This window comes from Patagioenas fasciata, chromosome 1 (genome assembly GCF_037038585.1).
Source record: "Patagioenas fasciata isolate bPatFas1 chromosome 1, bPatFas1.hap1, whole genome shotgun sequence".
NCBI classification, from domain to species: domain Eukaryota; kingdom Metazoa; phylum Chordata; class Aves; order Columbiformes; family Columbidae; genus Patagioenas; species Patagioenas fasciata.
Window position 1 is genome coordinate 190,395,593 of NC_092520.1, and position 25,876 is coordinate 190,421,468.

At 37.9% G+C, this 25,876-nt stretch overlaps 1 protein-coding gene across 2 annotated transcripts in view; it reads left to right on the forward strand.

The window, feature by feature from the left end:
- The window catches only part of CPED1 (cadherin like and PC-esterase domain containing 1), a 149,851-nt gene that overhangs the window by 74,497 nt on the left and 49,478 nt on the right, over positions 1-25,876 (forward strand). For both annotated transcript variants that reach the window (XM_065845802.2, XM_071803357.1), the window contains exons 13-16: positions 700-767; positions 1,101-1,145; positions 2,998-3,184; positions 6,816-6,984. In XM_065845802.2, coding sequence (XP_065701874.2) covers positions 700-767; positions 1,101-1,145; positions 2,998-3,184; positions 6,816-6,984 — 469 coding nt within the window. The remainder of the gene's footprint in view (positions 1-699; positions 768-1,100; positions 1,146-2,997; positions 3,185-6,815; positions 6,985-25,876) is intronic.

The window sequence follows — 25,876 nt, forward strand, 5'->3', positions numbered from 1 at the left end:
AAAGGTCTCATCAGCCAGAGGTCCAGTACATGGTCTAGAGAGACACCTGATGCATTTCTTCTTCTGTGCTCCTGGAATGCTATATTAAAGAAAAAATCTGCGGAGTTAGCAAACTGGGCACCACTACCATGTAAATGAATTTCTGCTATTGTCTTTTTTCACTGAAGATTTATATACATGTTCTAGATGTTGCGCATGTGATTTGTTTTGAATTAGCAAACAAATCACAACACGTACATGTTCCTTTATATAAATTCATGCTAACCTCAGAACAGATAATCACTGTGATACAGGCCTTCATTAATATTTAAATACTTTTTAACAAAGTCTAACTTTAACCTTTTATATATGTTAAAAAACCAACATACCACCAGTTAAGAGATATGATTTGGATTATTTTTTTCTTGGCTATGTCTGCTCTTCCTTTTACCAACCACTCAACTTTGTTTTGAAAAGTATTTCTGATTTTATTTTTTTGTGTGTTATATACTACTATTTATTATAGAATATGTGTTTTCTGTCATGTAAGTTCAGGTAATATTGCTAATGCTGGGAATTTGAATCCAGAAGGTTCATCTTTCCATGGAGAGTATTAAAATATTATGTACCATGTGTCGCCATAAAGAAATTTTTGAAAAAAGTTCCTTGATTTCTGTTCCTTCCATTCATCTAGAAATATGTCTGATTTTGAATTGACAGGGATTCTTCTCAAGAAAGCATGAGTCCTAAGCAGAACGTTCCTTCTGACTTCAGGAAGATTCATGAAGGTAAGGATTCAGAGTAAGATCTTTTATATACGTTATGTTTCCTGAATTTGTACTACTTCTGATATTTTATATTGTTTAGGTGACATTGTTTTGCATTGCAGCTGGAAGGTCTTGGTTTAATATATATAAAAGACCTATTTCTTCCTTATCTTTGTAAGGTATTTTGCTGAGCCCACGAGCAGTGGTCATGAGCCTAAAGCAAAGATCTGACATTGAAAAAAATAAAAGTACACTGTATCTTTTCTAATTAACACAATGGGAGTTCCTTCCCCTCTATGACTGTAAATCAGGTTTAGAGAAGAAAATTGTTAATTGTTTCTGTTTATCTTTCAGCATTGCGCTATTCCAGTAAGACTAAAGAAAGGCAGTGCAGTTATGGTAAGTCAAGGTCTTTCTAGACCACTAAGGGTGAAGAAGAGAGATTACTTGAACAAATTTCTTTTTTTTTTCTGCATAACCTTTCAGTGAATGTAGTGCCTGTGGGCTGCTATGTAAAAAAAAAGGACTTTTAGGTAGCAAGAATGTTTATGAATCACTCAATAATTGGGCTTTATGTTAAAAAGCCTCAAGCACAAAGTTAAACATTGCTATGTGTACATATTATTGAGAGTATTGCAGCACTCTTTGATCCCTTGCTGCACGTCAATAGACTTTTACCCCTTATTTCCAAGAACTTTAGCATACATTTGTTCTTGTGGAATAACCTTTAAACTTGTGTGGAGTTTAATCAGCCTTGTATAAGGCCGGTCTTCAGCTCAACAGTGGAGTTTTAAAGAGCTACTTAAGAGATGAAGAGTTTTTCTAAAATATCTGCTTGTAGGAATATTTTAAGTATATGTAAAGATATGTAAAGATTCAAAGTATATTTGTCTTCTGTGGGAGCAATGCTTTCTGCTACCTTCCTCATTGACACATTGTCTGATGGGTCACCTTACCAACATGAAACAATTGCTCTGTGGTGTGCTCATTTCCCCTCTGTTACTGATCTCATGGTGCCTCCAGGAACTCTGTGTCAGAGTCCAGAAATTCTCCTTGGCTGACTGACTGGAGTCACTATTCCGATTGCATGCTCTTTTATTTTGAAAATACCTCAATAAATTCTATTTTGAAAATTGCTCTTCATTTTTAAGCTAGTAGTGAGATAACCTTTCTAGGTAAGACATACAGAATCTGGAAAACTGTTTATACTAATCTATAGGATTTTTTAAAATACCTTCTGTGTGTCAACTTGTAAACCTCTGTTTCCCTACAAATCTATACCAAATTCTGCTCTTCCAGCAGAACTTCCTTTATGTTTTAACCTGTGCAAAAGAGTGCTGAAATTGCCCTGTTTTGTTTCTCAAGGCAGATATTTCAAGATAGAAAAGGCCAACGTAGAACTGTTTGCATCCTTTATGACCCTTTTAAGCCATGTTTTAAGCCACAAGATTTTTCAGATATTATAGTAAAAGAGTTTCCTGGTTGGAGTGTGTTCTGAAGTACACATTTTTAAGCACATACTAGAGAATACGTGTGGAAAGCAAGTTTTGAATGTGTAATTGTACTGGAAATCTGAATTCAATAGGTTGGATTAAAATATTTGTCATAAGTGGGTTGCCAGCAAATAATTATTCTCATGAGTCATTTGGCAAACACTACAAAATAAATGATACATTTGAGCAAATAGGATTTGATTGTGGAGATTTCATACACAGGGAAGGAGCTGGAATTTGTTGATTTAGGAATGTTAATATAACATCCTTCAAGCTGTACTGCAAATGACCCCATGGGTCTAGATATCTCCATGTGACTTGTTCTTATGAACAGTATGTCTAACTTATTTTGATTTTTATTGGAAATTGCACATGTACATAAACCCTGTACACAGGCTGGTACCGAAGTAGGTTGTGAATTTTTGCCTAACTCTTCTTTAAGTTTCAGTTAACCAGCTGGAGACAGGATCTCCTAGACCTAATCCTTGCATTTTCAAAGGCTTACTCAGACTTTGAGTTTTGTGACTCTGACTAGAGTAATTGAGCACTGAATTATTAAAATCCCTTCAGAGTCTCAAAATTTCTCTCAAGTGACAATACAAACTCCATTAAAACCTTGCAGCAGGATTATCAGTCTCAGAGTAACCAAGCACTAAAAATCTTGCCACTGTACACGTTATCAATCTGCCAGAAGTTACATGTTATTTAAAAATGTTCATACATTTCACAGTTTTTTCTTTGATGCCTTCTTGGAACAGATAAAGATACCCTATCTCATATCAGGCAGATCTTCACCAGTCCACAGCTGGACTTGAATCCTCAATTTAATCCAAAGACCAAGGAATACTATGCAGAAGTGCCATTTGACATGGTGACAGTGAAGATAGGAGCAGAACCATCTAATTGTCAATGTCAAGTACACCTTGATGACAAGAAAGGACCAAGGTATGAGTGACAAAATATGAGTGTAAAAAAATTAAAGTGTCCTTAACACTGGAAGTATGTCAGAATATTACAGAATTGTTTTGTGTTTCTAAAAGCACTGAATGCCTATAAATTAGTCACAGGAAAGTTGGAGAGAGTTCAACAAAGTTGTATTTCTTTGTCCATGTCCTAAAGGCAATGGTAATATGTTCTCAAGTCATAATCAACCCTAGCTTTATGGAGTGCAGTTGTTAACATCTCTGTCATCTTCTCCAGTCACGGACACCATCAAAGCTGGGTGGGAACAGACCATTATTACACTGCACACAGTAGACAGCAAAGAATTTGAGCTTTCACATCCAGGCCTTGATTTTGCACTATGGCCTAAGCTACTGCACCACTGGACTTGGTCACCCAGCCAGCAATCTTCACACATGGGTCAGAGAAGGGCAACTGTGGTCAAAAGAAGAAGGAAGTTCAAGTTTACTGATTCAGAATGACCCGTTTTCATCAGAATTACACTATAAGGGATTGTCATGCAGTCATTTAGGTTGGAAAATGACCTGAAGAATGAATCCAACTGTTAATCTAACACTGCCAAGTCCCTCATTAAACCATGTCCCTAAGTGCCAAATCTGTATGTCTTGGATGTTGATTCAGCCACTTCCTGGGCAGCCTGTTCCAATGCTTGGCAACCCTTTCAGTGAAGATTTTTTTCCTTTTATCCAATCTAAATCTCCTGTGGCACAACTTGAGGCTGTTTTCTCTTGTCCTGTCACTTGCTACTTGGGAAAAGAGATGTATACCCACCTTGCTTCAGACAACCGTACGTAGTGATAAGGTCTCCCCTCAATCTAATTTTCTTTAGACTAATCCACCCCAGATTCACCAGCCACTCCTCATAAGACTTGTACTCCAGACGCTTCATGACCAGCTTTGTTGCTGTTCTCTGAACTCTCTCCAGCACTTCAATGTCTTTCTTGTAGTGAGGGGCCCAAAACTGAACACAGTATTTAAGGTGCAGCCTGAGCAGTGCTGAGTACAGGAGGCCGATCACTTCCTTGTTTCTGCTGGACACACTATTCCTGACACAAGCCAGAATGCTGTTTGCATTCTTGGCCACCTGGTCACACTGCTGGCTCTTGTTCAGCTGGCTGTTGACCAACACCCCCAGGTCCTTTTCCACCAGGCAGCTTTCCAGCCACTCTTCCCCAAGCCTGTAGCGCTGCCTGGGGTTGTTGTGACACAAGTGCAGGACCCAGCACTTGGCCTTGAAACTCATATAACTGGCCTGGCCCATTGGTGCAGGCTGTCCAGATCCCTCTGTAGAGCCTACCTACTCTCAAGCACATCAACACTCCCACCCATATTAGTGTCATCTACAAACTTACTGAGGGTGCACCCGATCATACAGATCATTGATAAAGATATTAAACAGAACTGGCCCCAATACTGAGCCCTGGGGAAGACCACTCATGATTGGCCACCAACTGGATTTGACTCTGTTCAACTGGATTTGACTCTGTTCACCACAACTCTTTGGACCTGGCCATCCAGCCAGTTTTTTACCCAGCAAAGACTATGCCTGTCCAAGCCATAAGCAGCCAGTTTCTCCAGGAAAATGCTGTGGGAAAGTGTCAAAGGGTTTACTAAAGCCCAGGTAAACAACATCCACAGCCTTTCCCTCATCCACTAAGCCGGTCATCTTGTTGTCAGCAAGAGCCTCAGCTGATCTGATCTTTTAGAGAAGTATAGAGCTGGATGATAGGGGAGAGAAAAAAGTCATCACTAAACATCAGGTCTGAGACTGATCCACAATCATCCATGATGTTTAATTGCTGATTCCTGGCACAGTTTTGGCTTTCCCAACCAGCTCTCTCACAGACAGCAGCATGTGTCAGGGACAATCCCGGTAGGCGTTTTGGGCATGACTTTGTTTTGGATGTTAGGAAGGACAAAAGGTGTTTCCTGGGTCAGGTACCTCAGAAACAGAGAACTGGCCTATTTACATGTAACCATTAGTGAGTGGATAAAAGGGAGAGCAGGGACAATTATTTGCTTGGCAGAAACAATCCTTAATCATTACAGAGGTAGCTTTGCTTCATGACATGAAGTGCCTATGTCACACACCGTCTTTTGACTGACTATGAAGCAGACATTTTGACATAGAATGTCTGCTAATAACTAGGCAGTCTGTGCAGTTTTTACTGATCTAATGCCTAATTTGCTTCCTGTGTTTTCAATTAAAAATTAGTCTTGATTTATCATTGTACTGGTTTGACTGAAAATGAGTTAATTTTCTTCATGCAGTTAGAAATCTTGCTTTTTCATAGGTAGCATGGTCATTATTTGGACTTAGTTTGAGAATGAGAGAGAACACCCCAGTACAGAGTTAATGTTTTTAATTGCTCTGGTCTGAGAGCCGAGGACATTCTGAGTGCTCTGCCCACGAATGTGAGGCATTGAGGAACAGGGGCATGGATGGGGAAGAGGCTGACTGACATCCAGACTGACCAATGAGAGTATTCCATCCCATTAGTGTCATGCTAATTATTTAAGGAGAGTCAGGATCTTTTGGTCTCTCTCTTGTGTTCTCTTCATTCTTGGAGACCTGTTTGGGGGAGTTCTGTTTGGGACTTTCTTTAGTTCAGCCTTTTGCTATCCTGCCATTTTGCAGAGGAGTCTGTGACTTTCTGCCTTTTTCCTTTTTTCTCTCTAATGGGATCGGCTGTTTGGAACCAGGTGCTGCTTCTTGGCTTCTCAGTGTGGATGGAGTTCATGAGGAGCTGCACTGAGTATCTTTTATCTTATATATGTATATACTAGTAGTGTATTAGTATTTTGTTATTTTATTAAACTGTGTTTATCGTCTCAATCCGTATTCCTCCCTTCCTTTTTGATTCCCTCCCGTATTGGGGGCAGAGGGGGAGGGGGTGAGTGAGCACCTATCATGCTTGTATTGCTAGCTCAGGTTAAACCAAGACAATCATTTCAAAAGAAGCTCCCGTAAAATTCTTCCACCCAATCTTTTAGTGTTTCAATATTAAACTGCCTTAGCAGTGAACACAGATAGATGTGAAAAACTTAGGAGATTTCTTCCTTGTAAAAGGAAAGCAGAATAGCAATATGTCCTTTACAAAGAAAAATAAAAGCTCTGGATGTGCAGGTTCTATGTCTGTCAACATTTCTCTTTTCCCTGCCAAGGGAGGAAAAGCACAGTCCAGCTTTGCTCTCATCTCTCACTCTGAGCAGTTCATTTGAGACTCCGTCATATTTGTCTAGTGGACAATTTCAAGAGCTAGCTGACACCTCTGATCTTGTTTGTCTCCCTGCTGACTTCACCATGAACTTGGACCTGCCAGAATTTGTTGTCCCTAGTGGCTTCATTCAGAGATTTCATGTCAGAATTGTTGTCACTGAAGCTGTTTTCACTTATTTTCACTGTATTTTGTGTTCTGAAAATAATTGTAAATTGTTACAATTCTTTTTTTACGCTGTTTTTTAGTTTAAATCACATGTATTTTGTAAGAGAAAGAAAACATTACCAATAGAAGTCTCAAGGAGCTAGTCAGCTCTATCTGCCATAGATGAAGTAGTGTAAATCTTTGTTTCTTTAGTGTTTATTCCTCTTCTTTCCTGTTTTACCTTGCAGAATTGCTAACTACCCCCTTGGCCTTGGATTGAACAAAGTCATTGTTCTCGTAACAGATGATTCTCAGCCCAGTCCTCAGGTTGTGGGCAGCTACAAAATCACAATTTATCGAGAGGACCGCCCTAGTCTGCCTTTGTTTGATGACTATGTGATGTGTGGATTTGTGCAGGTATTATCTCTATTTTCTTTTGTTATAGAAATTAATAGTGAATTTAACTGCTTTCTATTCATCTAGTGGTACAAATTAGGGTATATGGGCCAAAGCGGGTGTAGAGTCAGTTTTGGTGTGATTAGAATCTGAGTTCTAATAATTGTATGAAATACAGCATTTACACAACTTTTTTGGATATAAAAAGTCCAGCATAAGTACCTGTTACAATTACCATGTATTTGAGAGCTCCAGGTTAATTAATCCTTACTTTAGTTAGCCAAAATGTCACTCATCAGAGAGCTGTTGTTTGCCTGTGAGAAAACAGTCCCTCAGTACTGTGCAGTGGGCAGACTGCAGTGGTCATAACTATCTATGACAATGGAACCATAGAATTTGTTTTACCAGGAAAGATATCTATTATGACAGTGTGTTTATCACTATTCAATACAAATGCTGCTACATAATTTATGAAACAAAAAAAAACAATGAAAAAAACCCACTGATCACTCTGAAGGAAGTAGTGATTGTTGCCTACATCACCTACATTTTTCCAGGTATAAGTAAGTCTGGGAAAGCAAATAAAATACTCCTAACAAATAATAATCCTTAGGAAGCAGTGGTTGTCCTGAATGCAAAAAAGTCTGTCCAACAGGGCTTAGGAAGCAACAGGTGGAGGAGGGCCTCAGGCTGCATTATACATGGAATTGAAAGGAAGATAATGAAAGAAAGGAAAAATGAAGCTTTCAATTAGTGAAACTACGGTGATAAAAGTATTCTTCATAAGATAGAAAACCTGGGACACAGGCTGGAGCAAAGCTGTTTGAATTCCAGAGTTTGAGGACTAAAAGTTGAGACTTGATACAGTGGACAAAGATAAGCCAGTCAATTCAAAAGGGAAGTGACATGGTAAATCATAATGAAGGGCAGTGCTTTTGCCTGTGGGATTTTAGGCAGATTAAAAGATTTGGTGAGCTCATTCCAAATATTGGAGGATTCCAGAGAAATATGTTTCATCACTATTAATTCTGCAACCATGAAGCAGGATTTTTAAAACCGTAGTGTTCAAACTGTCATCCAGTCAGCCATGTAAAATGTGGAATCCTCTCTTTATCTTCTTTATGAAGATCTTTATATATCAATATATGCTTTTTGTGAAACTTGTTTTCCTTCTCTAGTTTCTTTCTATATACTTCAGAAGAGGCTGGGAGACCAGGGTGGGAAAAGGCAGAACAGTTTACATTACGGGACAGATCAACAGGGATTTTTTTTTTTTTTTTTTTTTAATTGTGGAGAAATAAGTCTGAAACTTACAACAGGAGCCAAAGAGATTGTAAATGTTGATAGCAAATTGTATGTTGACGATAATTACCTCAATCTGAAAATCAGAACTGCCAGAGAAAATGCTCATAGCAGTCATAGCCTGCTGCCTGTTGATCTGAACACCTGATTATGGTGCTGTCTGGCCTTTTACCTATTTGTTGTATCTTCTCTTACGCTTATCTTAGAAGCTCAAAAGGTCAAGGACCATCTTGCTCTTTGTACTGGCTCAGCACTAGATCTTACAGTTGTTATAGTAATACAAATAAGATTAAAAATGTAAAATACCTAAGCTTTCAGTTCAGGTGTTCAACAATTAGCTTGACACCTTAGGTGTGAATTAGTATGAAAAGGAGAGTAGCAATAGCTGGTGTTATACTACTAGGAGAACACACTGACTGGGAAGATGTGAGGAAAGTTCCTCTTATCACCCAATTTAAGGCATGTGTCTGTAGGAACAGAAATTCCATCTCATACACATCCTCCCACACTAGAATTTATACTGTTGTTAATGTTTTATGATATCATTTCTGAGACTGTGTATGAATCTTTGAAGTGTTGTGAAGGCAAAGAGATCTAGAATGATAAAAATAAAAAATGTTTTAGAAGTTTCTTTTGACTGAGCTCAGTTTTCTGTTCATCTGTGAATAACTAATTAATATAATTGTTCAGAATTAGGGAGGACTTCAAAAGTTCAGTGAGATGAAAAGCATTCTTGTAATATCTAATGAGAGCTGTGAAGATACAGTATGATATTCTAAAACAATATTTCTTTAGGTATGTTAAAGGCAAACTTATCAGAGAGTGCATTTAAAAAGCAAACAAAGGCTAGAGCTGAAGATAGAAATGGCACTCTAAAATGCTCAAAAGCCTGCATTTTTTTCCTTTTTTCCATATTTGCTAAACATAATTTACATGCCTTTTGCTTAGAGTGTTTTTTTTTAATCAATACAAAATTTAAGTCTTAAATAGAATCATTACATTTTGCTTTTCATACCAGGGAACATTATGTGTTCTTGCAGGGGGGTTAATACACCCTGATCAATGACATGAATGCTTGTTCTCTTAGTAACAAGACACCTGTTATAGGAGCAAAAGGATAAATGCAGCATGAACTGATGGAGTCTCCTTTGGACACTTGACTAGGCACAACTGGGATCACGCATGGGGAGAGAAAGGTCACTGACAGTGGTGTGGTCTTTCTCACAGAAAGCTTCAGCTAAAATTCTAATCCAGCAACTTTTTTTTTCCTGGTCTTCTTTTATGTTTAATCCCATTAGGATATTCAGGTTTCACTGCAAGATGATACTATAAGGAAGGTTACAATAAAAAGACAGTGTGGGATGTTGTTTCCAGTCTTCTAACAATTCTTATGCAGCTGAATAATCCTGGATTAATTTCAAGGCTATTGAGTTAAGAAGTCTGTGGTTCCAAGCCTTGCAGCCCCTCAAAGGGGAAAAATTATTGTCCTCTCTACTTTTTGATAGCAGTTCTAAAAGCAAATTAGCGAGGGATAAATTGTGACATCACCATAGCACCTTCAGCAGCTTTGGTTGCCTCTCACCGTGTGTTCTGCATTCTGACAGTGTTGCTTGGACTGCAAAGAGGTTATTGGTTTGTGTTTTAACTTAGTTGTATGAAATTATTGACAATATTAAAATTAAGTGTCTTTGAGAGGAGTGGTGCCATCATCTCATTATCCTCTGTGAAGCTGTGATACCAAGATAGGCAGAATACAAAGCAAGCAGCAAAAAACAGTGAGCTCTTAAGACAGGGATATCAGCATTACCCTCCATTGAAAGATCCCAGACTATGTACACACTGTCATAAAGAACAAAATATTCTACTCATTCTTGCACTGCCCATTATCTTTAAAATGCAAACAGATTTATCTATGCCTTACTTGAAATGTGTGGATGTTACCTCTCTCTTTGATTGTTAATCTTTGCCTAGTTGCAGTCATGGAAAGTACCTGGTGTTTAGGGAACCTTCTTTGACACTGTGAACTTTTGTATCTATATTGTTCTGCCACCACATGTTTTTTTTGGTCTCTCTCTGTTTTTTTGGTTTTGTTTTATTTTTTGTTTTGTTTTGTTTTGTATTTTAGTAATACAGTTATTTATTTGGCTCTGTATTTCCATTGTAAGTAATAGATAGCTAATATTATATTTTATAGCCATAGCATGTATCGTTCGCTTTGTCTGTGTATTTTCACAAAATATGAAAAAGTACTTTCCAGACTCAGTGCAGCACAGTGGGTTGATGCTCTGACTGTCCTACAGCTTTCTCAGGTCTGAGAGAATGAACTTATAGGAGAACAGCTTTGAAAACTTTCCTGATTTTTACAGAACACCTTATTCCCAACTACTTTTATCCCCTGTATTTTAATAAGCCCTTTAGTCATATTCATTTCCTATAGTCCAGATAGCATAAGCAGTCCAATAGAGCTGATAATGAAATACTGGTATATTGTTGCTGACTCTGTAACTCCAAGTGGCTGCAAGGCAGCTGGCAAAAAGATGCCGGCAACAAGACATTGATTTATCTTTCTGTCTACTGAACTTCCACTGATGAAAAAAGCAATTAGGACCTAGGCCTAATACAATAACTATATTTAACTTTACTATTGTCTCTGAAGGGTAGAGATGAGAAAACTCTTTAGAAAGGAAGAAGCCTTTCAAAACAAAATCAAAGTATTTCATTTCTTTAATGTAAGATATGGGAATATTTATAATTTTTCAATTCAAGTTACAAATTTCCCAAGGAAAATAAAATGTTTTTACTTCATTTTAAACTGTGTGCTCTTACAGTTACAATGCCCTTCATACCAGACAGTAGAAGTAAAAACTGTCAATTATAGAAACAACAGTTAAGTCTTTGCCTAGTGCTTTCGTGCAAAGATTTCAAAGAACCTTGCAGAAATTAAATTAAGTCCATAAAATAAAAATAAAAACAAACAAACAAAACCAAAGCAATCAAACAAGCTTAGGACAGAAACACAGAACTTGTCCTACAGTAGAACAGGCCTGAAGCACATTAGTCTCTTCAGTATTTCCCATTAGCTGCACTAGATTCAGTTTGACCCCCACTGCAAACCAGCCGTCTCTTCTGTCCTTAGGTCATTGCAGGTGCCATGTGCAGATGCAGTTTTGTAGTGGTTGTTGTAGCAGCAACTAAGCTCCCTGGCAGTTCTGGGTCTGAGTGTCTTGCTGGAAAATGCACCAAAAGTGCATCTCTGGAACTGAATACACAGCTTAATTGTATCAGCAACCAGTTTGTATCTTATTTGCAAAGTGAGTTTATGTCTCTTTCAGAGAATCAAAGAATATCCATTATGGGAGCAGTCATGCATTGCATTCTTCAGTCTTCTCAGATCTAGAACTGGTTAGAATTTTTTCAGTGGTTTTGAATTTTTCAGAAAACAGCAAGAAATGCCCCAAAGTTAAAAAAAAAATTAGTTTGAGTCTATTTTTTTCTTTTGCTGTATAAAGAACAGCATATGTTTTCTTCAAAAGTAGATGTTTTGATTCAAAGAGGGTTATTTGATTAAAAGAGATTAAAATTTGAAATTTATGCTAGTGTAGATCTCAGTTACTTTGCAGTCCTGAATGCTGGCTGTTTTCGAGGAGGAAGTGGCTGGGACAAACAAAAAGCTTACTCATTACTAGATCTGAAATGCTCAAGCCTATACTTCAAATTTTCTCCAGAAACACTGGTGAGAACATAGTATGACAGTCGTTTTTTCCAGGAGCAATGCCAACTTAAGCATCCCTTTCCCTGCCTGCAGCTACTCATGAACCAGATGAGAGAACACTTTTTTTTTTTCTAATGGGCTACTTTCTAGGATAAGGTTCCCAGTTGCTCTGTGTTAACACAAGCGAAGGGGTGGGTGAAGGGGCAGAAATGAGCAGCTGGGCACAGGTGAGTGGTAGTGAGTGCCGCTTAAGGCAGCTTTTGCTTTCTTCATGAAATAAATTCCTATTGAGATTGGGTTTAAAACTCTTGCAAGTGAACATTAATAGCTATAGCTGTGCAGAAACCAACAGAGACCTGACTTTAAATAAACAGGAGCTTCATGTTCAGAAATTGTAGAAGGGATTTAGGGATTAAACGCATAAAAACACTGGAAGTACATTTTCATTGCTATTTATCTATTAAATAAGGCATACATTATTTTCTGTTTTATATGCCTGCAACCCACTCACGAAGAAAGACGAATCAGTGTTCACATAACCTTGAGAAGAAAATATGTAGCAAACAGAATATGTTGTTAAATTTGAGGTATTTCAGATGAAAGCCACAAAATACTTAGAGAGCTAGAAGAGAGAGACTGCTGTAAAAAGAAAGGTGAGAACCTGTACCTTCAACTGCTGAATGTCAACATGATTCAATTAATTTCAGGGGAGCAATTCCAAATTACACTGTTGGAACACCTGTCCTGACAGAAGCTTATGGCTAAGTTCTCTTCAATTATGTGTGCCAGGCAATGTTTATGAGCGAATTCACTTGTATAAACTGCTAAAATTGTTAGTAATTTTCCTAAATATTCATAGTCAAAAAGCAGCTCAGGAAAATCTAAACACTCAAAATTTTTAAAAGGATCTAAAGGTCAAGGGGTGTAAGATCACCATTCACTATAAATATAAAGTGAACAAGCACCTAAATTTATAACACAACTTGGTGCTTCTAAAATGTGTATTCATGAAGATATAGAAGATAGAGGTGTATATAATAAATACACTGAGATAATTTGCAAGTAGATTGATAATTTCTGTATACATCTCAGAACAAAATGTTCTGTTAAATTAGCATATTCTGGCTTCATTCACATCTATACCACTCAGGAAAGAAGGTTTGCCATGCTTTCTTAATTATAGGAAAGTTTTTTGTGATTATTTGAAGCATTGCTTTGTAGATAAATCAGAGGAATAATTAACTATTTTGATGGATCTTCTCTACATTTGTGCTGTTCTATGCTGACCTCCTTTTGGATCTAAATATCAGAGATGGAGCTGTTAGGCTGGGATCTTAGTCAGCGGCTGGTATCTGTTGCTTTAAGGAAAGGTCTCAAAAGCTCAACAGAGCATAGATCTGTCCTTTGAGGGAATTAGTGTAACACCCTGGGTTGTCTCTAGAAACCAAACACTCACTTCTTTCACTTACACAGCTGACTTTGCACACAATCTGCACTATCATCTGGTAATGACAGGTTCCCACAATCATTGTTTGCTGTCAGACATCTGCCAGGCCCTGAACAGACCACAGAGAGAAAATGAGCACTACTAGGGCATAAGGTGGGAAGAATCAGTAAAAGAATGATGTTCGGCTATGCTTCTACTGAGTCATCTCTTTCTCTAAGTACGGGATGAAAATTTCCTTTGCAGTTTCATCCTGGGTCTCCAGTAGGCTGTGCTTGACTGGGACCATCAACATACTTTCCAGCATTTTGGGGATGTCACATTACAGCACCCAAAATTTGAGGCTCAAGTCCATGTTGGGTCCAGCTGCCTGGATAAAAGCACATAGTCTTCCAGTTTACTGCATCTTGCTTGCACTCCTAATTTTATATTAGTTGTGCTTACTCTATATAGCTAAGTTTCCTGTTTAACATGTGATACAAGATTAATACCAGATACTGTCCAGGAAATGTCTCCAGCAGGATCAGGCAGAGGCTGAAGGGAGCGGATGTTTCCATTCAGCAGCTACATTTGTCATTATTATGATACATTGTATATGGTAAATGGTGTATTACACAGATCACTGATGGATAACTTGCCACGAGTGCTTTGGAACAAGCCATGTGAATGCTGATTCAGTAATTCAACAATTTTAAACCAATAATAACTGAGATGACACCAATGAATTAATTTTGTTTATGATTATTAGGCAGAGGAAATATTAGGTTGCTGCAGTAATTAGCCCTTTAAGAGAAACATTTTTTTAGGCAGCTTTCAGCCTTCATTTTACCTATGCTCCCTTTCCTTGGGCAGCATCTTGTAGTTAAGAAATTCTTGAATCAGGAATGATAACATTCTTCATCACCACTGAATTTATTAACACCAGCTAGGGTAGTTTGTAGCATCTCCTACCTCAGCAATGGAAAATTTAGTGTCTTCTCTCTCTCCTTTCCCTCTTCTCTCTGTTTGCAGTTGAGTAGAGTCTTACTAGGAACATCCCACCATTCCAGACACTCACATTAGGTGACTCTTGACTTGAAGGGTTATTTTGCTATTATGCTGCTGTAGAAAAATGTAATTAGTATATCATTATGTGAGGAACAAAAAGATAAACCTCAATGCCCTGACAGAGCTGTTTAATTATTTTGTGTGTTCAGGGTGTGCTCCCCCTTCATGCAATTACTTTTGTTGTGTCATGGGTGTGCATGACACCTTAAAGATATAGAAGATGAAGATCTGCCTGGGAACTAGCCAAGCAGAAACTCATAATTGCATGACTGAAAATGCTAGGGAGTCAAATCTTGACCCCTATAGCGACTGGTGAACAAGATCCCATCCTGGTGGGGTGTATCGTTGGACATTTCAACCTGAGAGATGCCTTGCAGTACCTGCTCTTAGGGTGCTGCAGGATGGGGAGAGCTGAGACAGATACAGTGGTATGAGTGCAGATTCTGGAGATACAGTGCTATCTCTGAGCCCATCAAGGACTGCTAGTACAGAATGGACCAGACCCAGGTTTTTCTGACTCCTTGCCTTTAACCACAGGATTGAAGTGTATTTTTAAATAACAACAGTGAACCATTGTGGGTGGCTGTGAAAGGAGACAGACAACAGCAATTACAGGATAGGCAGTTGTTCTCCTTGGAGAACACTGTTCACTGGAAAAACTTAATAAAAAAATGCTGGGTTTATATAAATCTTTTTAGCCATGGGGTTTTTGTTTGCATTATCAGGCAATTGCCCCACATATTTAGAATAGATTTCTGTTTATGCTCTTTTTTTGCTCTTTTAAAAAAATTATTATTATTTCAATATAACACTGGCCCAGTAATGCCACTGGAATCAATTACATTTTGCTAGAGAACTGGTAGTAGTAACCTCTGCAGAACACTCTGTGTAGTAAATACTTTTTTGTGCTTGTTCTTGTTTTCTCTCCCTACCCTCCACAGAGGCTTCTCCATGAGTTTCTGAATTGTGGCCAGGAGAGGTACGTCTTGATGGGTAGAGCCCATCAGGGAAAAGGGGGAGTGAGGTGTGGCATGGTCTCAGCCTGAGGCCAGCCTGGAGACTGAGAGCCTGGGGGGTTCCTGGCCCAGCCTGACTAGCCACAGGAAGGCTGACTCCATCTGGCTGCCCCTGCTGGCTTCAGGGCACTGCTGGAGCCCAGCCTTAGGCAGGCAGAGGAAACTCCCAGCCTGTAGCCCTGAGCTGGGTGCTCTTGAGATACACCCTGTGTGCCGTTTTTGTGATGTGTATAATAGTAAAAGATGAGAAGAATATCCCTAATCCAAGCCCTTTGAACAGGGAAAAGACTCCCACTGACTTCAATGTACTTTGGATCTGACCTAACTAGAGTTATTTTATTAGCTTGTGGGGTCAAAAAATGAGTCTGCAGAAAAGAAAGTATGCCTGCTATCACATCTCCAGAAATAATAGCTCTGCTTTGATTATCTCAGCTTTTGATGCTAGTGGAATTTATTGGTGAGATTTTGCCATTAGAAAGCTGTAATGTGAAGTAGAGGGTATAGGTTGCTATGAAGATGATATAAGAAGAAGACTAATAAGTCATGGTAATGACTCTGTAACTCTCCACAGTAATTTTTCTTGTCTTTTAATAATAATCTTAGAATTCTGAGTTGGTACAATAAAAGCAAAAAGGTTAGTTCTGCAAGTCAGTCATATGGTACAATAGAACAACGGAGACTGATGTGATTTATTGTTGTGCTGTGTAAAGGCTATCACCTCTTTTGGCTATATGCTCACAATGCATATTTGAAATTCAGATAATTCTCCCTGTGCATGGTTTTGGTAAAGAGAATGTGACACTACTGAAATCCTGCTGTGGGTTTCATGATGTGGCATAAGGTTTGACCATTTTTGTTCTCATTCAAAGAGCCAATGATGCTGTGGCACAAAGAGCGGGTAACGGTCTGCCACAGGAATGCTGGGAAATGGGATAAACCCACGTGTCAGTGAATACTTGAAACAAAACTGAGACCTGAAGGTTTTATCACAATGTGGGGCAATTCTTGCATTCTGGGCCTATCCCAGATAAAGTGGAAAGTTTGGTCACCTTTGTTTAGAAGCTTGAGAAGTGGCATGCTTCATGGACCAGAAAATTATAGAAGTATTTAGTCTAATTCATCATTCTAATGTCAGTCAGAAGTAGTTACACCTAAATTATAGGGCCATAGATATTTCATAGTTTCATCTATGAAAACTTGTGAAAGTCAGAAGCCAAGTTCCTTTGTCAAAGATCAAGATGCAATTAAGACAATCCATGTTCTTGATTGTTTTATTTTGTTCCTCATTAGTTTCTTATTGTAGAATGTTCTGAATTGAGATCCGAAATAGAAAATTATCCAACCCATTAGCTGGTTAGTCTGATTCTTTTCTATATAGAGTTATGAATACATGAAACAGTTTTTACTGTTTTAAAGGGTGCTGGTACTTACCTATGTTGCTCCTAAGTAAGACAGTGAAAGTTTATTGCATGGCTAATTATAGTCAAATTGATCTGGTTTCGTGTTTGTTTAATAACTTGAAAAAGAGCAATAAATTGATTAATTGAGAAGTATTTACTATGCAAGATAAGCCTAACACCAGAAGGACAATGTTCTGCTAAAATCAGGAAGCCAAAAGGCTTCTTCTACTTCTCTTTCTCCTTTTGGAATCTAGGTAGTTATAGAAAACAACCATCAATATAAGAAAAAAGGAGACTCATATTTGATATATTTTACTTTGTAACTATCTTCACTGAGAAAATCAGGTTCAGAGTACTCATTACTATTTCTGCATCTGTAGAATCTGTCTGTATCCTGCAGAGAATTGTTATTCTCTTTACCAATGCCTCTACAATTTATGTTTCAAAGCTGAAATCCAGGGCATTCACTATTGACAGTTGCTGTATGCTTTTCAGTTCACCTCATATGCTGCTCTCAAATTCATCAGAAAATGTGAAATAGCGTGTTGAATTTTCCCCTTGATGATACCACAATAGATATGAAAGAAGAGCCTTCAGCATGAGGCTTCCTAAGTGTTAACAGATCATGAAAATTGGCAACAACTGTTGTGCCGAGTATCATAATCTGCAAGAGGAAGGCCAGCAATTCCACAGTGATGAGAAGAGAGCACTTGGTGTTTGAGCTGTGGTCACATTTGCCTTTCAAGTCATTCAGGCCTCCATAACACACTTTGTGGGAGAAGAAAGCTGATGCAGCTGCCTTTGCTAATCAGTCAGTATGACCCAGCCCCTCGGGGAGGCAGGCAGAGGCAGATATGTACTGAGACACACAATCCTTGCTGATTAACAGTGAAAGCTGGTAAAGTTACTCTCTAAGCCTGTCTGGCCCATCAGCTCCAGAAATGTAATTTAGATGATTATCTACATACCCATTAAACCTTGTGACCCATCGCTAGTCTGTTTGAAGTTTGCCTGCTTAAACTTGCTAATAGGAAGAATAGAAGGATTAACTCAGAGGTCATGAAATAAGAGAGCAGCAAAGAAGATGACAAAAGAGCAGAGGAAAACTTCCTACTGCATGTATTTGGTAAGGAGAAAGAACTACAGTACCACAGTCATCTCAGCAGATACTGCTACTTTATGGAGCAAGTGAGCCATCTGGAATTCAGGTCATTTAGCACTTTAAACCTATTTTGTTTGGCTGCACAAATAAAATGAACTACCTGTGTAATAAATGTTGTGAAGTTAGGTGCTACAGAACATAATGCAACATATCTCAAAAGGACATGGAATGCCCGATGTGTCATGGTAAGTGTTCCTGATTTTGCTCAGAGTTACAGCATGTAGATATAAAGAAGGAAGAATTTAATTTAAATTGGTCACATCAGAGTAGTCACAGTTAGGTCAGAATCAAGGCCAGACTTGTTCCCTTTAGGGTAAGAACCTCCCTCCATTCATTAGAGGTGCTTGTGAGTTTAACCATTGTCAACAAAAAGCTTATCTTGTGAATCTGTTTCTCATTAGTCAAACTGAAATAAATGTAAACATTTATAATTATCTGCATAAATTAGTCACAGGATGTTGCAAGAAAGATAGTAACTGGTTAAAACTAAATTTGTAGACAAAAGGTGGGATTCATTGAAGAAAACAGAATGGAACACATAACCACCTCAGTAAGGGTGTCCCAGGGGTTTGACCAGTTACTGGAAGAAAATGAGATTGACCTTTAAATGGAGTCTGAAGGTCATTTACCTGCTTTTGCATATACTGTCACCCTTGAAATGAATATTAACCCTTTTGCTAAAGACACAGTCAACGTACTTGATGAAAAACATTGTTTGGGGGCACATTTCAATGTATTTCAAAGAAGAGAAAACCATTTCACTGGTGCTATGTCTAGATCCCTAGGTTTTGTAGTATGAAATGTTTTTATAAAGAATTACTCTGGTCTACTTTGTAATACTTTTGGAACATTTCTTTATGTGATTCTTGTTGATATAATAATGATTAAATATAGTTCTGTTTCTCATTTTATTGTGTTGAATCAGGCATATTTTCCAACTGTAATCTCTGTGCATCACAGACTCCTTTCATTTACATGCACAACTCTGTAGGAGAGACAGCAATATGCTAGTGGGGAAAAAATAGAATGGTATTCAGTACTGGGGCAATTCATTTTAGAACTCGGGACTTAGTTTTTTCGGTGTTCTTTGTAATTTTTTTTTTTTTTTTTGTGGCTGATACTGGCTGCTCTGAAGCTGATGCCTGTATTTTGCAATAAAATGCAGCAATTTCAAAATTCCACTGTAAGCATTACACTGAAACTGCCTTGCACAATAATCTGGTTAGAAGTATTCAACATTAGTGTCAACCACAGTCTGAATCTTCAGTCTGAAACTGTCAGCCTCTGTGTGTTGACCACGCTGGCAGTGGTTTTCACCTTGAAAAACATATTTTGCCAGAAGTTTTAGAAAGGAAACAAATTTCTGTTGCTGATACTGAGTCTTCCATTGACTGACACGTGCTCAGCTGCTTGCAGCCAGACTGCTTCAGAGGACAGAAGTTATTCATAAATCTCGTTCCACCATTGTTGTCTGAAAAATAAAATAGATGCCAGTATCTGCTGGGAAGCCTTGTAGAAAGCAGATCAAAGGCTTCTGGAGTTTATTTAAGAAGGACCAGTTGTGAATGGCTTAATGTCTGAGCGTGGCATGAAAAGTGAAACAACCATGACGATGAGCCACCGTACACAGAAATCCTCAGGGCTTCAGTAGAGAATTTGGATAATGTGTGGTACAGGTGGGCTGATGTCTCACCCTGTCATTCTGTTATTCCTTTGCCTTTAAATGAATATTGCCCCCTCTGTCTAAACCTCTGAAAAAGGGGGAAAAATTTCTCAAAGATGCTGCAGAACAGAGCCTTTTTCACCTATACAAACTGAAGTACCTGTTGAAGATCCATTGTCTTCTCTAGGTCCTTTGGTTTAAAGGATCTGTGAATCTGTGTAATTCACTTAACCTGTGGCCAGTGTTCTGGCTAGTATTTTTACTTTGAGAGTTTATCAGAATTAATCACATCCTTTGTTGTATCCCTGTTCCAGGTGTGAGAAACTGGATTGTTTTTCGTTAGAATTATCTGTTTTATTTATTCCTATCACTCTTATGTCCTATGGGATGCCTTGATTTATAAAATACTTGGAGACAGCTGCAACATTCCGCAGTTCTTACCAGTCATACGTTGGCGTACAAATAGTGTCTGTGCTTTCCTATGGAACCATCCCATCTATGTTTTAGGGATTTCTTTTCTATTCATTTTTGTCCCATGATTTTCTTCTTCCTTCCTGCATTCCACATGTGACTAAGTTTTCAGCATGGATGGCAAGTACAACTGCAAAACAAAACAACTCAGCTTTAGAAGAATCAAAAAAGGGGTTAAAATTTTAAAGAAGTGGCTATCCTGGTATCTCGAAGTGGGCCCTGCTCCTTAGCTCTCTTTTTATTGACCTCAGTGGTATACAAAGGCACCAGCCCTTTCCTGGCCACACCATGCTCTGCTGAGAGAAGGGTTTAGGGCTGCTTTCAATCACTCAGGTCTCTTAGGCTGAGTTCCTCCAAGGAACAAAAATGCTTCAGCAGGGAAGTTCCCAGATATGGTTTCTTTAGTAAAGAAATCACTTTAGAAAAAGATCAAGGAACCAGCTAGGAACTGCTGTGTGAAAAGGATCTGTAGAGAAAAAGGAACAGGGATCAACTGCCTCCTTCTGCGCTTCTCTTCACAGCAGAAACTCAGTATCATGTCTCCAAGCTGCTGATCCCAAAGGGGCTGGGACTGTGCATACTTGTCAGTTCTGTGTAAATGCTTAGTATGTTGAATATAATTTTTACACCTTAATGCACCCAACTGGCATGAGTTTCAGCACCTCTATCAAACCCTCAATGTTTCTGACTGGTCACCTGACAGGTTAAGGTAACTCCCATGATGTGTTGTTGCTATATGAATTTCGTCTATAAAATATGTTGTCAGAACTCAAAAACCCTACTGATACTCATTCTGATATCTGTCTCCATTGTACTATACCTTTCCTAGTCGAAAAGCCTGGTGTTTTTAATGGTACTAAGCTACAGATGAAAATCAAAAAAAAAAAAAAAGGAATTGGGAAAGAAATTTCTTGAGGATCTATCTTATTTTAATTAAAATAAAAACATTCCTAAGTAAAATTATTACGTAGTTTGCCATAACAGCATTATCAAAAGCATCATTAAGACACACAGTGCTTGACAGAAAAGTTGCACAATTTGTGTTTAGTGGTTGCTGCTGTGACTTTTTTTGAAACAGACATTTGACACTTCAGAATTTTATTGTGAGAGAGGGTGGATGTGATGGAAATTAGTTGTGGTGTTACCAAAAATCTCTAGAAGCTGCCAAGTAAATTCAAGGCAAAAAAAGGAACACTAATAGAATGCAATAACTGAACAACAATATGGTGATAGCAAAAAGAGAGAGAAAATACTGGAGGAGAGCTCTAATCCCCATGACTTGATGCAGTTTCAGAGGGAAAACGTGAAGATATATTGCTTTTTTTCTGCAAAGAGGTACTCTTAACTTCACACACTGTGGACATTTCCACTGATAGTGAGATAACTTGTTCTGAGTAATACCATATGTCTCCAACTTTACAGGCCCAAAGTCTTAAGCAGAATTTCTTAAGTCTGGTATGTGTATAATTGTATCCATGTTTACGTTTATCCAGTACTAAACCAGGACAATCAGTACTTATTTATTCTTAAAAAAGAAACATATTTGTACTGGCTATCAATGTTCATGACTTTTGCCTTCTAGCTTTTTGTTTGTTGTGTGGTGGTTTTGGTTTTTTGTGGTTTTTTTTGTTTTGTTTTGGTTTTTTTGTTTGTTTTTTTTTTGTTTGCTTGTTTGTTTGTTTTTTTTTGTGTGTGTTTTTGTGTTTTTGATTGTTTTTTGCTTGCTTGCTTGTTTGTTTGTTTGTTTTATAATGACACACTTTGATATTTATGAAAAATGACCCTCTTGTTTCGATAGGAAAAAATAAATGCTCTGTTTCAATTCTATGTGAATTATTACATTAGCAATTTGGCAAAGCAGATTCATCGATTACACAGAGCTGTTGATAAATATTGAGTTGCTTATACATGTATGCAATCTTAATCTTCTCTTAGCTAGTTTTACACTGGGATTTCCTGAAGTCTCTGTGAATTGATGAAACGTAATAATCTACTAGAATAACCAGAAATAACAAAGAAACAAAATATTCTCTCATTGTTTCTTCTTGTCTTTCTGTCTTTTTTTCAGTCTATCTGTCCACCAGTAACATTTGCTTGCTTTGTTTGGGCAAATGTTTGAGGAAAATATCTTTTAGGTCCACCATTGGTGTCCTTTCCACAATGAAAAAAGTGCTAGTCTTCATTGGCTGGTAACGTCATAAAGTCTGAGTGAAAGTTTTGGGGCAAAATGTGTCAAAGAGGAAGAACAGATGAGAGTGGCAATGGAAATGGAGGTCAAGCACATATATGAGAAAGACAAGAGTGAGAAGATCTATTTGTCATTGATGTTCTTTTTATCATGAGAGATAGTGATATGGGAGCAGAAAAAGAAGACAGGTAGTTTCAGAAAGTGCCTGCAGTAGATTTACAGTGCATGTATGTGTCCTCCATTTCTACCAGGACAGAGGACAAATAATTAAAAGACAGAGAAAGTTTCATTTGTGTGTTTTGTGCTGGTGTGACTGAGCTTTTATCTTGTAAGCATCATAGTTGGGTGACTATTCAGACCTCAGGTTATGAATATCTTTTCCACTCATTCATGAACAGAGTAACAAAGTACTCAACTAGCTATAGTTACCCTGAATATTCCTTTAAAATTTCTTCGTAAAATATTTTACCAGCAGTATTAAATCAAATGCTTTCAAGTATTCTGTAACTGTTTTACTCAAGTAAAACATACATATATATATTCAATGAAAGCTTTACATGATCAAGTGATAATTGAACCATTTTTTGTTTTTAATAGTAAAACACCTTATAATATTACACAGTGCACATTATGTATTTTGGCAAATGTGATTTTATGTTTTTGCTTTCCTAATTTCATTGGTCATCACAGAGCTTTCTTCTGCCAGAAATCTGCAAGATACTCATTCTTGTTATCAAAACAACCACTCCTTTTACTATTCCTTTTTGTTTACAATTAAATACACTAAGTTCTCCCTCTAACAAACCTTTGTATTCTTTGCACTGCATGAGTTGACAAGCCTAACCTAGGAATAAACACAACATGTGGATTCCTCTGGCTGATTGTGCAATGAGAACAGAGGCTAATCTGAGGTCTTCATGAGGATCTGGAAATCCCACAATATAATTTGAGAAAAAAATGTGCACCAAGAATTTTGTATGTGTAGTTGATCTTAGGAAAACATCAAAAAAAGTGCAGATAGACGATGCAAGACTCTCTTTTAATCTTAGCATTAAAATCTTAGGACATTTCCATTCTTTAAAGCGTATGGGATGATTTAGAGGAGGGGCTTTTTTAAGCTAAAATTCAAATCTTGTGGCTGAAACCTTGAAATCTAAATGGAAGCCACAGGCAGAGCCAGTCATGGGCAGAGTCCCTGCCTATGACTGCAAGAGATATATCTCAGCAGTATGCATATTCTACACTGGTAAACAAATGGCAGGAACATATGACTGAAGAATTTATTTGTGTTTCCATAACCTTGAGATCAAAATACTCTAGATGGGCTACAGTGACCAAAGGAAAGTACTACAGTTGTCTCTACAAGCAGCAATTTCACTGAACAAAACAGCCACGTGAGAGCATCCACAGCAGTAGATCTCAGTCCCTGGCAGGTGCATTTACACTGGTATTTCAGTACTTTATTTTTGGTATTCAAAGCTTCTTGTCTGTGATAAACTCTGCCACTGCTGCTCGCTATTCGTTTGTGCATTCACTCTTCCACTGTAATATTTTGAGTGCTACAGAGGTTGGAGAAATTAAAGCTCATGTTTAGAGCAAAACTAACAAAATAAAATTATGGGACTTTGTTTCTCCTGCCTTTATGGAACTTAAATTTTCTTCTCTCTTTCTTCCTTCTTTTTCCTTTCAACTTTCTCACTTTTCTCATTTCCTCTAAGAATTCTGCTGCATCATGTTAGGAGGATGTATATGGGTTGAGAGAATGAGGTTGCAATTTGCTCTCAGTGAGCTGATGCTCCCAGTCATCCACCTCCCCTGAGGGACCAAGTACATTTGTCAGCTCAGTCACTGGAAAAGTTCACACACCGCTTTCACTCTCATAAAGCTTCCAGTTCCCCAATTGTAAGAGCAAAGCAGGTATAAAGAAAACTTTCAAACTTGCAATGTAAATAAATTGGGTATGTCCCAAGCAGAACTGGAGAGGAAAATGTAAAAGACGTCTACATTGAAGACATCAGCTAAACAACAAGCAAAGCACTGTGCGAGAAACTCAGAGTTTCTCACAGTGCAAGAAACTTGCATTATGTATCACTATTACCAGTTCTTAACTTCCAGTAGGCAGGATAAAATGCCTCTTTTTTTATTTTGGAAAAAGTTTGCACCAAGGGATAAAAGGGTGCTTGGCCCATCCCTCTTCAGTCCCTTTGGAAAATCCACTTTTGCACATACCGATTTCAATTCTGCACTCAGCTTTGGCCACACATTTCAATGAGATTTGGACACATGACTAGGATGTATTTTCAAAACTAATGATAAGCATCCAGAAGTCTTTTGGAAATATGTGTGATGACTAGTGCATATTCCAAATTACATGAAGGCATATTCAGACTGTGAGAGATGGGGCCTTGAAACTTCCAGCAGAAAAGCTGACACTAAACTGCATGAAATTCTTGCATGTCAAAGAAGGGAAAGTGTTAGGAGGATGGCAAGACAGGAGGGGCTTGGCACAGTTTATTGTCTTTATTTTACTTACATTAATGTATTTCTTTCCAGATATATTTCATGTTTTATGATGACATTATGAAGCATTTTACTGTAATCAGTAATAACATGCGTATTTTTTCCTAACAGTTTGGGTTTTTTGTTTTGTTTTGTTTTGTTTTGTTTTAATTTTATTGTTGCAAATGAGGACTGAGCTTGCATTCAGCTGTTGCTGTGCCAGTCTAGCGTAACCCCACCAAAGTAACTGAAGCTATTGTAACTGAGTACAGACTGTAGGCTTGTGCATTTTGCAAAGCATCTGGAAGCTTTAATGGATCAGAGCCAAAATCGTAACTCATAGTTATTGCTCTGATTATGTGATGATTTTATGACATATAATATCCCATTTTCTTAACAGGAGTCTTTTAAATGCAGACCTCTGGGAACTGGATATTTCTGTCTCTAACATTTGTTTGTAACTAGCTTGGGTAAAAGTTTTATATTGAAGACCAGGTAAAATATATTTGTTAGGCTTTGAATCTAGTGCTTAAGTATGACGAACTTTTAACACATTACATAAGCAGTTCAGGCATTCAAGTCAGTTTCCAAAACAGGACTGAGAATGTCCTGACACACCTGACCTTAAATAAGAAAAGGTTATGAAGGACCGAACTATTCATTCACTGTCTGAAAGACCGAGGTACTCCCCTTGCTAATACAATTGGCCAGGAACCTCAGAATTCCCATTTGAAATGAGTACACCAGAAAAATGGAACTCAACAAGTGTAATGGCTTTTTTTATACCTCTGGTTGTCTTTAGGAATATAAAGAAACTTAACAGATATTTCCTGCTTTGAATGTTTGCACTGTTAACCCCAAGCCTGAGGCAGGATCTTTTCTGTTGTTGTTGTTTAATAGGTGTTTTTTGGTACTTGACTTTTCAGAAATACTTAACCAAATTTCACATTCCAATTACTGTATGTAACTACATATTCTATTAAAACAAACATGCACTAAAGCAAAACAG